A 17502-nucleotide genomic window follows, 5' to 3' on the forward strand; every position below is an offset into this window, starting at 1 on the left:
AAATAGCAGCCTAAGGTATAAAATATACCTAAACTTGAAAGATTCCGTATAAAATACGAAATCCTTAGAAAAATATTACTTATTTTTTTCGTAATGGGTACGGAACCCTATTTTGGGCGTGTCCGACACTCTCTTGGCCGGTTTTTTTAAGCTCATCTTCCCATCTAGCTTACTCCACATAACTCTTAAAAAATATAACGCTTGCCTTTACCACTTAGCCAAGTAGCAATATAAGCGTGCGCGCCGACCACACAAGATGAGATGTATTAATAATTCGGTTAGAGATATAGTTAGGTGTCTTGACGATAGCCATGACTAAGAACGTAAGGAGTTCCGGTATCTGTTTGGGAAACAATTTTGAGGCGGTTATAATATTAAAAATTGTTTGAACCACTAACTAAAAAAAATCTCAACATTGATATCTCAAAAACCGCTGAACCGATTTTAATGATTCTTAGCTAAAAACCACCGCAAGAAAATTCGCTTTCGCGTAAAAATGACCGCAATCTAATCGGTCTATCCATTTAAGATTGGAGGCTTCAAACAGACAGACAGACAGAAATCGGCGTCAAGCTAATAATACCCCTCTTTTTGTGTCGGGGGTAAAAAATATAAAATATTTTCATAGAGCCAGAATACTTTGAGTCGTGTTCTCCTAAAAATAAAAGCAAGCTAAATATTTATCACGTATGCAGCTCTAATTTTGCAATACCGGGTGTGGCCTGTAACAGGAGCAAATAATTAAAACATAGATTGTACCTACTCGTCAGACTGGACGATATAAGTTCGGCGACTTTTAAAAAGAATCTTTAGATTTCCCTTTTTCATACAAATTAAATAGTGTTATCAATGTACGCCATCCTAGAGCCTAATAATTGACGTCGCCATACAAACATTCAACATTTTGCTATACATTGCTTCTTCCAATATAATTTAAAGTGTAATGGAAATACAAAACTAGCTATTTATTTTTAAAAGTAGCTGAACTATGTCGTTCATATTGAAGAGTACGTCCTATATTTAATTATTTGCTCCTGTTACAGGCCACACCCGGTATAATTCACTAATCTTGTTATGCTCTAAGATAAACTTGTAACTTGAGAATCAACCAAGTTAGGTACCTTTACTGTGCAGCTATGAGCACATAATAGTCCCTCAAAGATCATTCTAGTTCAGTGAACGTCAAAGGCTCCATCTAGAAACCGATTATGAAAAGTTTAATAGAATTTACGCCTTCGGGGTGAATTGTAATTAAAATAATTGAGTAAAAGAAAAATGTTGGTATCAAAAAGCACCTATTGAGCTGCTATGAGGACACAGGGGAGCGAAACGTTGCATTTTTCAAATTTGATATTTTTCGGCAATATTATCTCAAACAGTACTTACTTAATTAAATGAATAAAATCTGAGATAGGATTTTGAAATAAGAGCGTAGTAAAGTGAGTACCTAGGTATATTATATAACTTAAACTTTTACAAGGAAAGATAATTGAAATAAATATAAAGAACAACATTGCCTCCGAAATGTATAGATACAATACTTTATACTATCCGTCTTCATTCAAATCTTTGTTCGGCGAAGTTGCTTACCCAAATGAATTATCGTAAATGCAACTCTATCTATATAACTAGACCACAAATACACAAACCACAACCGTAACAATGTTATTAGAGGGATAAAACAGTTTCCGACTTCGCTCGCAGTTCCCACTCGTGAAATACCTATGTTACAAAGCCAACAAACCAACATATGACTGAATAATATTCTAGACTAAATAATTTGCAGATACCCACGTCAATTTATTTCATATTTACGTAGAAAATAGTAGTTCTTATGATGCGCGTGTATTGATCTTATTACCGCCAATGTGACGGAGACTTAGCTTATTTACCATTACCTACTTGATTCCAATAATGAAACATTTAAATTAAGTAATCCTTTATTTACCTCGACGTTTCGGTCGTACTACAGCGACCTCAATAAACAACGAAAGAGTACCTACTCCATGTTTTCTTTTCCCCAAAGTACGTCTTAACTCTATGGCATTTATATCAGGGGAAATTTTGCAGTATCATCCTAACTAAACACGCGTTTTCCCTACTTTAAAAACATCCCTTCGTGTTATGCTTCTGATTTATGGTGAATGATATGTAGTAAAATCGCCCCTTAGAACATTGAATGATTGATCGATAGTGATAGCATTAGACCAAATCCCCTGCGGTCCGGACATGTCTATGGTTAGAGGTGACTACGGTTTAAGCTTTTTGACATGATCCAAAAGATTAATCTTTTTAAAGTCGTTCGTTTTTTTAACTTGTAGGGAAGAAACGCTACTCAATGACTTCAGCATTTTGAATGATAAAACGCAAAAGAAAAAAAATTGAAAAACTCATTTGCATGATTTATTCGTTATGATGTTGATTAATTATCATCATCATCATAATGTCAACCGATAGACGTCCACTGCTGGACTATTGTCCAGCAGTCGCAGCAGTCACGCAGCAGTCGCGCAGTGTCAGCCTCCCCCAAGGTTCTCCACTCAGACCGGTCTTGTGCTTTCGCGAGTCCACCGCGATCCCGCGGTTTTAGACAGGTCGTCGCTCCATCTTGTTGGAGGCCTACCGACAGCTCGTTTCCCGGTCCGCGGACGCCATTCGAGAATATTCTGACCCCATCGGCCATCCGTTCTGCGAGCAATGTGCCCCGCCCACTGCCACTTCAGTTTCGCAATTCTTCGGGCTATGTCGGTAACCTTAGTTCTACTGCGGATATCATTATTTCTGATTCTATCCCGCAGAGAAACCCCAAGCATAGCCCTTTCCATAGCCCCCTGAGTGACTTTGAGTATACAAACGATTAATTATATAAACCTAAAAATATCATTATAAGATTGCCATCGGTAAACAATGTTCTATGGTGCTATACACTCTTGACAGAGTTCTCGGGGTCATCCGTTAAAGATGAGTAGTGAACCTTCATATGTCCAGCAGTGGTGAAGGGGTTATAGCACGCAGCATGGATTGCTGAGGACCTGGGTTTGATTTCCAGTGCTGGTCTCTTTTTCTGGTTTTTCTATGCATCCATGTCTCAGTTTGTATTTTCGATATTCAGATTCAGTTATTAATATGCTGTACTTAAGTACGCATACTTTGTAAAACTTGTAAAAAGCGCCTTCAACGAGGTCCTCAAAATAATCTAGCTTTTAATAAATGACCCTTCCACCTAAAGTCATAAAACATAAACAAATGAGCCAGCTGCGTAATAAACCCTTCCTGAATGATTGAAAAGGTACGATGCTTAATTTGAGGTGTCGTTAAAAGTGTCGTTTAGATAGCTCGTGAATTATGTTCACGCGTTTTGATGTCAATCGCAGCCATGTAGCGCAAGTCAAGTTTCATTCTATTTACGGTTCTTGTCGTAAATATACTCGTAGTACCTACTTGTTAAATCGGTAATATGTAACTTGTAAAAAATCTTGTACGTGCTACTAACTGTGGCAATACACTTGGAGTATATCTTACTGTATTTTATTTAATGTGATCTTGGCAGAGATAGTGTGCTTGGAAATAAATTGAAACGTACGTATAAATAAATATTTGGAAAGTTACTTAAGCTCTCGTGAGATATATTTGTAAAATTACAAAAACCTTTCACCTTTGTAAAACTTCTTCCGAAAAGGTCGAAACGTTCCTGACTTATAATTTAAATTGAACCGTTTAATTTTCGCCTCTTGGAAAGTTCTCGATATTGGCAATCATGTTTGTTAAACCACAAAAAAGTCTGAAATACCTAATACCAAATATCTTACGAGGTATAGTCATTGTAGCTTCAGTTTTGCAACTTTTGCAACTTCTGCAACTAACCGCCCTTGCTCACGCAACTACGCTCAAAGGAGAGTTTCAATATAAATTAATTATAAAAAATCTAGCTATGATTTAGTGAATCGAGGGCAGAGCACTAATTGATAAAATCACATCATTCGAAAATACCATTCGAAAAAAATAGTCTTTAGGAAACTTGTAAAATTCCATTTGAAAGTTGTGGAGATTCATGTTAAAGAAATATGAGAGGAGTAAGTAATACATGATTGCCGCTTTTTTTCTAACGCAAGTTTGATTTCAGGTGTAATTTTGCAGCAAGCAACACAAAACTTCTCTCCTTTTGCGAACGAGTGTCCAAAAGTAACAATACGGTAGTAAGTATGAGCTTTCTATATTAAATAATAGTACTTAAACTAATTGTCACAATGGCACTGGGTATTTTGGGCGCTCTACAATTTATCTAAAGGCTCTACAAATGAAAAAGTCAAAAGTGGGTAATTAATATTAAGATTTTGCACCTTAATGCAAAGCTCGCACCAAACGCCATATCAACAAAAAGTATGAATTCCCTATTTTCCTAGAAAACTTTTGAACCCACCGATATACCTCGCGTTTGACCGAACAGGAAAGCCACATCCGCGTCAGGCGACACTATAACATTCACGTCAGTAACAAAAGCCGGCATCGTGTGTGCTCACGGCACTTCGCATATCAATCAGGCCCATGACCGCTCCGTGCTTGCTCCGACCCCTGGCCATGGGAGAAAGTTAGAAGCAAACTCGTCAAACGGGTACCCTGGCACGCTTAATCGCGAGTCCCGGTTCCCATCTCAACATTATGGTTTTTGTAACCCATTCTGATTTGAACCATAATACAAACGAGGTAAAAGCTGCGATACCCGCGAGATCCGTATCTAGTATCCTATTGCAAATACTTGGAAAGGTACTGTGCGTTCTGGTGCCGCGTATGGCAAGTCGTGTGATTGATTTTTGCATAGCAAATGACGTGCCGACAAGGGAAATATCCAGGGCTTTTATTCTACCCATTGCAAGTTTGCATGTTTTATGCATACTTACCTACATAATAATATGATAGAAACAATTAATCTACTATTTAAATGACGACGATGTAGGTGCCACTATTGATAGGTATGCCTTGTGAGGAAAAAAAAGAAAGTAGAAATCAACTCTGCACTGAAGTAGTGTTTTTGTTCATGTCAAGAAATAAGGTAAAGAGGAAAAGCTCCATTTCTTTCCTGTTCACTGAACAAATGTTATTTAGCAATGCGCTTAGTAAGTAAGAATAAAAGGAATTCATACCATAAACGGATGTGAGTCAATACGTAAGTCTTGGTATCCAGTGAAGAAGCACGTATAGACGAGTTAAGTTGATAAATTCCATGGAACACCTGTCGTGAATTTGGATAAGGTAACTACCTATTTATTAACATTAGGAATATACGTATATATTCAGGTAGATAATAAGATGGTATCTACAACAATCACACAAGTTCTTTATAAGCTAAGTAAGGTATTCTTTGCATAGTGTAACATCTGTAATCTAGATCATAATCATATCATCCGTTGAACGTCGGGTGTTGGACGTAGGCGGGAGGCCTAGTCCAGATATCTATTTACCTTCATTTACAAAATTTCAAGAGTTTGGACCTATTTAGGAAATATTACAGTAGTCACTGTAACTACTAGGTACTTAAGTACATATCTTTATTATTTGATCTTAAATGTACCTTTAATGTCTTTCAATAATTAATTCATCAAAGGCGATGCCCAGATATTAGATTCAGTTCACTTGTAGACTTTACATAACCTCGTAGTGTCTGAGAAAGTTAGCTGAACACTTACCCAAACATAATGAAGTTTATTAAGAGTCTCTTGCATATTTAGGTAGGTTTGGAACTTACCAATATCCACCCGTCTATGACACAAGCATGTTTAAGGCGTTAATTAACTTCATTACAAAATAATCCTGATATAACCTACCTCCAGCGAAATTAAGCGCGCCATTCATTAATTAAATATCCCCAAACCCAATTAAAAATGTTTTACGTTTTCACCGTGCTGGAATATTAATTTACGCGAACATGATTTATAGGGATGCGGAACACGCGCATGGCAAAATGAACGAGATTGTAAACTAGTTCCAATGTGCCGTTAATTATTAGGTAATACTTTGGCAACATTAACAAAATTTCTCGAGTGGTAGGTAGTTAGTTTTATATTGAATTAACTTGCCGAGCAATGCGATATCACTATAACTTTTTCTGTGAAGTTGAATGTTATCGAACCGTACTGAATACCATACATGTACCTACCTCCACGGATAGGTAGCTTAGGTGTATCTAAAGTCTAAATACCTAACGTCAGGAGGAAGCGCGAAGATTTACACCCCATGCACTCTATCGTCTAAAGATGTACTCGTATATGTAAGAGCTCAAATACCAAGATAATTATAAACTTTTCTGTCATGAAAATATATACCTATTCTTCTGCTACAGGTGTATTTAAAAGAATAAAAAAAAACAATTCGATAGGTATATTTGTGCTAGAAATGGTTTGAAAAACTTGAGAATAAAAAGCTAAAATCAGGTTTACTAGGTCTATACCTACCCTCAAACAACGCTCAAATTCAAAATGTGTTTTGTTGATCCATCTTTCACGCAGAAACGGAACAACGGATCGAAGTGTTTGTGCTTGTTTCCAAAGTACAAGGTTATGCTGAATTCTATATAAAGATCCGTTAAGTAAAAAATCAGTCTCACCATGGCGGGAACTCCTTAGTTTCTTCGAGCCCGGACGGAGTAGCAAGGGTGTCAGCATCGCCCTCGGATCGCCCTCCCGGATGTTCTGGGATCACACGCTCGATAGTAGTCACCTCCTCGATGTCCGAGTCGATTCCTTGGGCAAAATCCATGTAGAACGACTCCCTAGAGTCGCTGGACCCTCGCCGCAGCTTGAGGGATAAATCCGGTGAGCTGTCATCCATTTTAGCGGCACTATTCTCTCATTAGTAAGAAGTTACATAGAGTCTATTGTCGCACTGATCCATTTTGAGGCGACCCCGCCGAGATTAGGATATTAACCCATTGTGTCGGATTGAAATCTAAATTGAATGTTAATCGAGTTAATGCGCCGGGTGTTTGTTGATAGGCATTATTGTTGCTTTCTACATACAATGAAGCGGGAGCTGAATTTGTCGATCGTTTTAACAAGTGGCGACGTATTAGCGTTGGCTGCTGATAAGCAGATGCCGCTAAATTATCTGAGGTAAGTCACCGTTTCCTATCTATGGGGAAAATGTGATGAAGTATAGTATAAACACGTTGCAAATCGTGGTACACTAGCTATATAGTAGCTTGACTTTTGGCCTCTCAGGTCGTGCGGGTTCGGGCCTCGGCTTGCAACTGAACTCGGCTTTTCGAAAATATGCAAAAATACATTTCAAATTTACCATGAGCTTTACGGTGAGGGAAAACATTGTGAGGAAACCTGCACACACGAATAAATCTACCACTATGTGAAGTTCCCAATCTGTACTGGGCCCGCGTGGGAACTCCAACCCAAGCACTCTCATTCTGAGAGGAAGCCTATGCACTGCAGTGGGATGTATATAGGCCGAGATAAGATGAATCATGTTGATGCGCTGAATCACAGATAGAGACAAAGATAAACCTGCATATTCATTCATGGTGTAAGTAAGTCACTCATGTATATTTCTATCTGTTACCCACGATTTCATCTGCGAATAATTCATTCATCGGTATCCCGCGGGAACTGCAAATTTCCGAGATAAAAACTATGCTAACTAGTTATGTCCTTCCCAGGACGTTAAACTATCTTCATGCCAAATTTCACCATGATTGGTTCAGTACTTTAAGCATCAAAGTGTAAAAAACTAACTAAATAACTACTAGTTAGGATCTACTTAGGTACCCCGCGATGCGCTAAAACCATAATACCTACCTACCTATATATATTGACCGCGACTTCACCTGTCTCTATATATCCCGGACAGATTATCATCCCCGAAAATTCTTAGTTCCCGCGGGATAGTTCGTAGACGATACCGCGGACAGCGGTAGTAGGTAACTAAACTAATCTGCAGTGAAAGTCCGTTACACAGCTAGCACGAATTCAATTAGTATTTTCTAACAATAAACTAAATACCGAAACGAATTTAATGAGCGTGAAAAACGCTTCCGATTTGTTAACAAAAAGCGGTCCGGCCAGAAACAATGTGATGGCCATTCATCTTCTCGAGGCACAAAAAAAGTGGTTCGACGTAAAAGAACAATGACCTGCGACCATTCCCTTAACCTTCCCTAAAATCGACGCTACTTCCTGTGGCGTTAATGGCTAGAGGATCACGCACACACGCGCCAGACACACGGACTACGGACGCAGCGACTCGTAACGATTACCGAATCCAAGTAATATTAGTCACACCGACACATCACATTTGGCGGCTCCAATGTCAACTTCCATAGTCAAATTTTTACGGAGTGTGTTGTGTACTAAATAATTAATCAGTCATTATTATCCGATGTGAATGCTTTGCCTTGAATGCTAATTTACTCCAGACTATTTAGTCACACAATACCTACTTACAATGACTAAGAAAGTGAAAAATGGTCCTTCGAGCCAGATTTTATTCATTAAAAGCACGCACTAAGTTAATGAGAGTGACACACAATTTAGTGTTCTTTGAGAGCAAAAACGAAACGAAAAGAAATAACAAACAATGACAGAAATCTCTCAATAAATATTTCTCAGCGTAATTGGAAATATATCCACTAGATAATGCTACGGATCCAACACGGCATTAATATTAAAAGCACATCCACGGCGATATTAATCGCTGCCTGTACCAGGGGACAACAATAATGCCCAAGAACAAACATGCTCATTTACACACGCCGACCAATCCAATTCGTGTGCTAGGCACGAAAGCGTATTGACACGAAATATTCAACGGGCACTCACACATCGATAGTACTATCCAGTAGTAACACGTGCGATACGGAGCGTCGGGGCGCGTTCGGAGCGCCCTCCCGCGGCTAAAGTTGGCGCGCGATTGCCGCGAGGCCCGCGAGTCAGGCTCGGGCGCTTCGCGGGTAGGGCGGGGGATGAACCGGGATCAATCCAACGTGCTCCGGTCCCGTTGCACTCGGCAGGATATTCGGGAGCTTTGGACACCGGGAAACAGTCGCCACGGAATTGTTTAGAAGATGCATGATAAAGTAAAACAAGATAATGTTTCATATTATTATATCACTACAAGAGTTACTACAAAATTAAAGTGTAAAAAGAAATTTTGCAATTTAATTAGCTTTTCTTAATATTTTTGTATAAATTTGGATAAATGGATTGAAATGCAGGCTTTCTCAAAGTTTTGTTTGAGTTTGAACTTTTTTTTACTTGATATTCCTTTTTTTTACTTTTTATGTATGAATGCATGCAGGATCCGAAGTACCTAAGTAGGTACGCTTCACCATACAAAGAGAAAATAAAACGCTATTATTGTGATAACCTATACAAGTTTATAACATATTTTTACATGGTAAACAAGTCATTTAATTTATACTTATAACATATCGATATCACAATACTTTGTAGTCTATTCGAAACGCAATAATATACAATTTGGAATATATTATAATGTTAAACGAAGGTTAAAAGCTACAACTCATTCACAAACTTACAAAACGGGATTCACATTTATTGCTCTTTTTATGAATTAATGAATTTAATGACAGCATAAAATAAAAATAAAGATAAGACCAAAAATTTTTAAAATACCTTCTCGTGCAAAAACATCACAGCTTTTCCACCAAAATACTTGCGGGATTGAAACGGACGATTACATATTTTCTAGCGTGAGCTACGTTGACACCAATACCGCAACCGGAAATGCAACGAAAAGTGAAGTTTTAGATCGCTACAATTATTGACTTCTGTTTGGAAACTTACCTCAGAAATAATTATAAATTGAAGGTGGAATTACAAATGGGTTATTTCCATTGAAGTCTTGACAACATTTATTTGTTTTATTACATTTTAGTAAAAAAATACTTGTATCGCTTTACGTAACGCATTACTTAGGATTTCTTTTAGGAAAGCATAAGCCGAATTCGGCTATATCTTAGTTTTATGAAAAAAAAATATGTGAAAGTAAATGGAAATAAGCCCTTTTATAAAGTCATTTATTGTCATCCTGGTCAGTAAACCAATCAAAGAAATTTTAAGTAAACTTAACGCCGCTTCAGTTGCTGTAATTCTTTATCCGATCAAAGGCCAATTATTTTTACAAATACTTTGACGAATCTACAAATTGCACAATTTAGTAACATATTTTTTATTACAATCAATCTTCGAGATAACAGTATGTTAGAATATCATAATTATGTGGCTAAGTTTATGTGTCATAACATAAAAAAACTTGTAACAAAAATATAGTATGTTTATTCTAGTCTATCAAACTTCTTTAACCAAAAAATATAGAAATAAAGTTGGTTGGACACAGTTTTCCTAGCGTCGTGCAGCGATTACGCGAATGTGTCAGCTTGTATTTAACGTTCGCGCAACGGTCTACAACTGTCATTAACATAACATTAGGTAGGTACAGTGAGCGTAAATAATAGCAGATCACTTATGTACTTCGTTAAAATGAAAATGACAATAATTAATGGCCGTAGCGTACATGGCTGTAATGAGGCAAGGTGCAAAAGTGTCCAACTAGTTTTAATACTGTACTTAAAACATAACTACTAAAAATACAGCAACAAGTATTAGGTTACAACGTCAATACACGACACAAGTAATTCAGTAATTCTGTTATTTCATAAACAAAAATACGACATATTGTTGAGTTACAAATTTTACTATTACTTCGCAAACGCCATCGAATGTCCAAGTCTTTATATGCAAGTTCACGAACTAGATCATGATGAAAGAAAATAAGACTAAAGTAAAAAATATAAATAGGACACATAACTAATAACAACATTGTGGGTATATTTGCATTAAACATGTAAATAAGAGAAATTCAAAGCTCTTAGCCAAAAAAGGAACAAGATATAAAGAACCGCGTTGTCAAATGTGCCCCAATTACGATGTTACGTGGAGATTAGCATACGATTTTTAATTCCATAAAATTGTTTTCTAAACTAGGAAAGAGAGAAGTTCGTTTTAGGATCTTGTAACAATGGGCTAAGTAAATTTTTGAAGAGGTCCAGATTTTCTTTATAATCGTCGTTCTAACAAGCGAGGAACAAAAGCTCTCATTTTTTAACATGTATTTTTTTTAAGTATGAAGTCTTAGTAGCTTGTCTGCCATTACCAGGCCTATCTATATGCCTGCCAGAACCAAGCTATCGAAAAACTATAATACCTGCACCTCTTCAAAAAACTATACTTAGACCACTTAATTGCAACTTTCCAGACTAAAGCATATCTTTCGAATTATCTGGTGAAAAACACCAAATAAGTACAGCACAGCATAAAATCCGAAAATAATATTTCATGTGTCTTATAAATCTTATAATATACCTCACAATATAGACATGTCATGTACCTAATCGTAAAACCAAATATTTAGCCATGTCATAGCTCTTTTGCATTTTTCCCATTAATCTGATAGACCAGAATTTACAAAATAATAATTTGATTGATCATTTGATAGCAATAACTTAGCACTGTGAGGTTTAACCGACACATGATTTCCACGCTAAACCGCCGCAGGCCATCGCGCCGATGAGGTAAACCGCCAGTGCAGCTACAGCCACCATGATAACGTACATTCTGATGTTTTTCCAGAACAGGCTGCGTTGTAACGTTCGTGCAGTGCCGTTGAAAGAGACGGACTGAAAAAAACATTGAATATTGTTAGCAACCGTTTTAATCATAGTTTCGCTCCAGAAACGATTATAATATGGATTAATAATTGACTTTAGAAACAAAATACAATACAAATATTCTTTATTGAACATTGAGTGAACAAAAATAAACACGAAAAGCACGGTATACAAAAGACGGTTTTATCAGTAATCTCTTCTAGACAACCGTTTATAACACGCTAAAGTAGGCAAAGTAGTCATATCGATGGTCCAAACGTATAAACGTGCAAAGGCCTTTACACGAAAAATTTTTTATTGCTTTTTTTTGCTTTTACATGGCCTAAGGTATGGCAACAATTTTTTTTATACCGATCTGATTAACCGTTTTTGAGAAATAGTATTTTTATTGTTTATTCATTGGTAATTATTCCATACAAATTTACACGAATAATATTCCAAGAGAGTGTTGCCTTTTTCTTTTTTTTAATAATTCAAGCAAAGATTTGAAATACTAAGAAAAATAATAATTTTAAACTTCAAGACACGATTATTGTATCATAGCATAGAATAGCGTTAGCTAAATTAACACGAATAACATTGCAAACGCCGAATGCAAAAATAAATAAACAACGAAAATACAGGATAATGGTAGTGCGCTTTAACAATTACCCTTTTTAACGCGAATAACGTTGCAACGAGTCATTACAAAAAGTGTCCAGATATTTTATGATCCGAATAAAAAAAAGGGGTTTTTATTTATTTTCAGGAAAGTGGCTAAAAATAAGGATTAAAAATTTACACTATTTTGTAGGTGTTGTAGGTATTTTGTAGGTTGGCAACGCGTCTGCAATACCCCTGGTGTTGCAGATGTTTATGGGCGGTGGTGATCTCTTACCATCAGGAGACCCACTTGCTCGTTTGCCATCCAGTCGTATAAAAAAAAAAACAGCTAGTAAAGAATATTTGTATTGTATTGTATTCACCAAGTCATAATAATAATATTTTTAAAATACCCTGATATTATTATAAAAATAGATGTTTATTATAGTTACTAACGTTGGTGGCCAAGTTATCAGCTTTATTGATTAACAGCTCTAATTTTTCGCCACGTGTCGCCATATTATCTGAAAAAATATAAAATAAAACATTACACACAAATAATGTGCTAACTAAAATTTCACTCCTAGTCATGGTAAGAAATGTTACTAAGATAGCCTTTACTAGTATAAATTAATTATAAAGACTTGTATGTACGTATAGGTAATGTCCAAAAAGCCAATTTGGCGCCTTCAATTATTTCAGTATGGTTTCAAATTAACCAAAAATCATGATTATTTACTATTAATCACCCTGGATTTGACCAACCATTACAATGTTACTTATATGTTTGATGTAATGGAAAAAAGCGAGTTTTAGCCTGAACGAAACTCGGTCACCCAGGTATTTAATTAAACCTCTGTGAGAACTGGTTGGAAGCCTCAAAAAAGATTTGTGAAAAAGTTCATCCTGAAAATTACAGATGCGGACTCGTTATTAACTAATTCAAAGAGTATTAATATGAATGAACTAGTTGGACACCTTAACTATGGCATTTACAAATGGTACAATTGTATTGCTAATTTTTACGTAACAACAGAACATTACCAATTTTTTGAATGCCACTCATGTAGGATAGGGTGACCATTTTGGACACTACAAACAATGTCAAAAATCTAAATAACACACAAAGAAAATGCAATAGCTATATGTCACGAAAATCTGCATAAACAATTATTTTTGTTCACCGTTTAGCAGTCTGTCGCCCTGCATAGTCAACTTATCTTTACCTTTGATGCAGGTGTTTGAAGGTTGCTATCATATCACATGGGACATCATATAATAAAATAACCTTGTCTGTATTATCGTTTTGTTACACTTCCATTCATCATATCTCTTTGAATCAGGGACAAGCCTTAGATGCACTGTTAGTAAACATGTAACATTGTATTGAGTCTAAGATTTCACTCATAATGACCTCCAAACAAGTAACTTGATAAAACAGTAATACATTAGCAAATTATAACATCCTCTCATACCATTTGTGATTCCTCTACTAAACCTCATCAAATCAATAGTACTACATACAATTTTCATATAATGTAAAAATCAAATGCTATCTATTATGTATGTATGTACTGTACTATTTACATAACAATTTTGTGCTGACCTTGCAGAGAAGCCTTAGTTACTTTGGTGCATTATGAAATTCAAGGCTTTTATGATAGATGTTTAGCTTGCATGACTATTATGGATGTTGAAGTGCATATAGGTATGTCCTGATAATTATTTTAGTGCCTTAATAAAAGAAAATTACCACGCAAACATTTACCTACTTTTTTTATTTATTTATAATACATATTTTTATTTATTATATCTTTCAAATATTTTTGGATTGAGAAAAGTATAATCATTCGAGAGAGAAAAAAACCTAATTGTAAACTTTCATTTAATTACTTAACTTGGCAGCCTTTATACTCGGGAGCTTGAAAAATGATGAAAATTATGAAGTAAGATTGTATTTTAACATTAATTTCGACTACACAGCTCTTTTTCGTCTTAACATGCTATGAAAACTTCGAACCCTGATCCCATCCCAAATTATCTATTCATTAGAAGGCTTTTCATCTCATTAATTTACATTAGAATTCCATTGATAAGCTTATTGTTAATTTAAATTCAATGTGCATTCAACTGTAAACAATTCCACCTCATTTGCTCTACTAAGGACATTTCCATACATATCACTCATTAACACAAACAAAAACAATAAAGATAAAAGTAGTGATAAGCTTTGTTTGCATACAAATAAATAAGTTATCAGAACCAGAAAATGGTCAATGTATTAATAAAATGTGAAATCAATAATATTATTTGTAAAACAATGTCAGAAATCTATACACAGTGACCCAGTTTCCAAACAAAAAAATTACAATGAACTACATGATTTCACCTAGCTTCTAGTAAAGTATTAATATTTGGTATTAAGCATAATATGATGTTTAGGAAGCTCAAGATAACAATCTTCAACAATAGAAAACAAAGGAGATTGACAAAGTGTGTACAATCAAATACTGCACAGAAATGGAAATACCTCTAAGAGAGTTCCTTGTGTTACTTTCTATTAGACAAAACATATATTTTTTTTTTTTATTACTACTGAATTAACTAAATGATGTTACTAATCCACCCTCTGATTAATTTTAATTGACGAATAAATGTGATGCTCTTTGTCTATTCAAACAAAACAAACAGAAACGGCATCACATTTATCTGTCAGATAAATTTAATCAATGGATGGTGAAACGGGGGTTAATGTAAGAAATAAATGGTTTAGTTCCAATCAAAACTTTTTCTTTTCATGACTCCTTAGTTAGATTGCTTTATTATACAGTCTAGTATATATGTATGTATGTCTAGTGTTAGCCTAAGGAGAATAATGCACTGTGTTTATTCTGGGCAGCACTTAGTTGAGTTCCTATAAAAAGTGGTCAATCTCCTTTTTAGCTTATGACTTAAGTAGTTATATAAAAAGGCACAGCTTTCATAGTAATTGCAATACAATGGCAAGTAAGTAAGATATTGATAATTAACTTACCTATATTTTTAACCATGATGTTTTTCAACTCATCCAATTCTCCATATATTGTGGATATAGTGTTCAGATCCCCAGATTCTGTGTAATGTTTCATTTCTGTGGCCAGCACTGGGCAAATTCACCATTCATGGCATAGGGGATGGCTGTTTGGGCCGTTTCACCAAAAGCTGTTGTGAACCTTCGTTTAATCTCATTGAGGAAGAGGAATGCTCTGGATCGTTGAAATTTCTGTAAATCACAAAAAAAATATGTAAATACCTATTCTAAAAATCAGTAGCATGCTAAATGTATACAGAAAGTTCAAAATGATCTACACAAGTTATACAGTATAGTTGTACTTGTGAGTTCCTCTCATCTTGTACCACAGAAACACCTACTCCATGGTGAGGAAAAGGCAAAATATCTTTAGTCACAGCTTCTTCCAGTAAACTGTCATACACACGAACGCTTTATGTTAGTAAATAAAAAAGAAAAGCATTTTTTCCGTCTGCTCCATTTCGTGACCATTGTTTATTATTGCCGACTACATGTGCAAAAGTTGTAAGCTGTTGAAAAAATTAATAAATACTTACATCATCAGTAATGCAGAAGTACACCAATTTATTTTCGGCAATATAATGAAACAAGTAATTCCCGTGAGAGTATGTCAGTTTGTCATCGTGGGGTGGTATTTTTGATATATCTGCTCCGTGACTTCCGTAAAATTACCCGCACATGAGGCATATTTGGCCAAAACAACAGTACCTCGTGCTACGACGCTAAATAGGATAGGCATTGTGATGCGACAATGAATCAGAATCGACCGAGATTACAATTACAAAGGAAAATACAAAAACAAAACTTGATCACCCAGACAGCTCTACGTTCTTCGAGGACTATATCCACGACACTAGGAACAACTTTCCACGTAAATGTCTCGACTAATTAAATCTGTATTCGATTTATTTTTATCAAAGATAAAGACAAAATAAAATAAATAGTCCGAGCAAGACGTACGTTCGAGAATATTTTTTTTTACTGACACCACAGCACACCACAGTAAACACAGGTTTACCACAGAGTAACCAAAATGTAATGACTTCTTTTTGGCCAACGTGTCATAACGCGAACCGTTTCGTTCGAATAAATTGCGCTATAATGTTGGCGAATGATATTTACATTACTTTTTGTTTTATTATTTTCTATTTGGATTTCTTTTGATCCCAAAAGGATGCAAGAAATATAAAAATTGACGATGTTTAGTTGCTTTAAAGGGACGTACAGTGCATGTTGTATAACAAAGATTACTAAGAACTAAATGAATTACTACACACAGCGCGTTTTAAATAAAAGCAGTAGTGATCATGTAATGCTATACTGTGTACTAACTTATTTTACAAGGGAAAACAAAAGTACTTTTTGAATAAAACATGAAAGTATGCTTATTAGGGCCTTTAATTAGAAAAATGTGGCCAATCAAAGGTAAAATAAAAAAAAGTCACTGACTGCTTGCCCAATAGTTTAGACAAAACATTAAAAAAATAAATGTTTATTAAAAAAAAAAGTTATTAAAATATGTATTAACAAAGTTGGTCTTAAAATAATATTACCTAATCAAAATAATCATCAATATCTATATCTGGATTTAGGATGTCATCACCAAATGGTGACAAATCTATTTGATCAAGGATAAGATTTTCACACATTTCCTCCAAGTCTGTCTCTCCAATCAAAATTGCTCCTTGTAGCCTACCATTTTGAAGCACAAATTTATATATTCAAGTTGAGGTGTAGTTCTCAGTAGTATTTCATAGTCAGTGCCTAATCCCTGTCCATTATATTTTCCTAGTAATACAATTCTGTATCCAAAGAGGGTGGTGCAGTGTGTAAATAGTTCAAAACAAAAGTCCTGTAATACTTCTTGGTTTGTTATTCTAGCATGCATTGACTTGGCAGCCATTGCCGCCATTTGCCTTGCTTGTGTCCAAAGCCTTAGTTGAACCAGTGCGGAGCATAGGGCCAAGCAGCACTAGCCACATCACCAGCTGCAAATACATCTTTCACTGATGTTTCTTGGTATTCATTCACTGCTAATCCACCATCTGTTCCTTTATCAGGCATTTGATCCCAATATAAAATTTACTGCTGGCTCAACCCCTGTAGCTGATACAACAAAGTCACATAGTACTCTTCTTCCATTAGTAAGTTCAACTTC

The 17502-nt window shown here is 35.6% G+C and overlaps 2 protein-coding genes and 1 pseudogene across 3 annotated transcripts in view; all 3 read right to left on the reverse strand.

The window, feature by feature from the left end:
* LOC141442075 (proton channel OtopLc-like) overlaps positions 1 to 8937 on the reverse strand; it is a 129061-nt gene extending 120124 nt beyond the window's left edge. Inside the window, exons 1-2 of the mRNA XM_074106988.1 lie at positions 8823 to 8937; positions 6602 to 6942 (exon numbers count right to left, since the gene is read on the reverse strand). Coding sequence (XP_073963089.1) covers positions 6602 to 6825 — 224 coding nt within the window. The 5' untranslated portion in view covers positions 6826 to 6942; positions 8823 to 8937. The remainder of the gene's footprint in view (positions 1 to 6601; positions 6943 to 8822) is intronic.
* A 410-nt stretch (positions 8938 to 9347) lies between these two features.
* Positions 9348 to 16305, reverse strand: LOC141442091 (vesicle-associated membrane protein 7-like; annotated as a pseudogene). The gene is made up of 4 exons (XR_012452880.1): positions 15881 to 16305; positions 15309 to 15536; positions 12731 to 12798; positions 9348 to 11701 (listed from the first exon to the last, which is right to left on the reverse strand). The product of XR_012452880.1 is annotated as a vesicle-associated membrane protein 7-like (transcript).
* Positions 16306 to 16792: 487 nt separating this feature from the next.
* Positions 16793 to 17409, reverse strand: LOC141445477 (pyridine nucleotide-disulfide oxidoreductase domain-containing protein 1-like). Its single transcript, XM_074111319.1, is given in 3 exon segments — positions 16793 to 17061; positions 17064 to 17285; positions 17288 to 17409. Coding segments are annotated over 3 exon segments (507 nt in total). The 5' UTR covers position 17409; the 3' UTR covers positions 16793 to 16897.
* Positions 17410 to 17502: the final 93 nt, after the last annotated feature.

Source organism: Choristoneura fumiferana, chromosome 2 (genome assembly GCF_025370935.1).
Source record: "Choristoneura fumiferana chromosome 2, NRCan_CFum_1, whole genome shotgun sequence".
NCBI classification, from domain to species: domain Eukaryota; kingdom Metazoa; phylum Arthropoda; class Insecta; order Lepidoptera; family Tortricidae; genus Choristoneura; species Choristoneura fumiferana.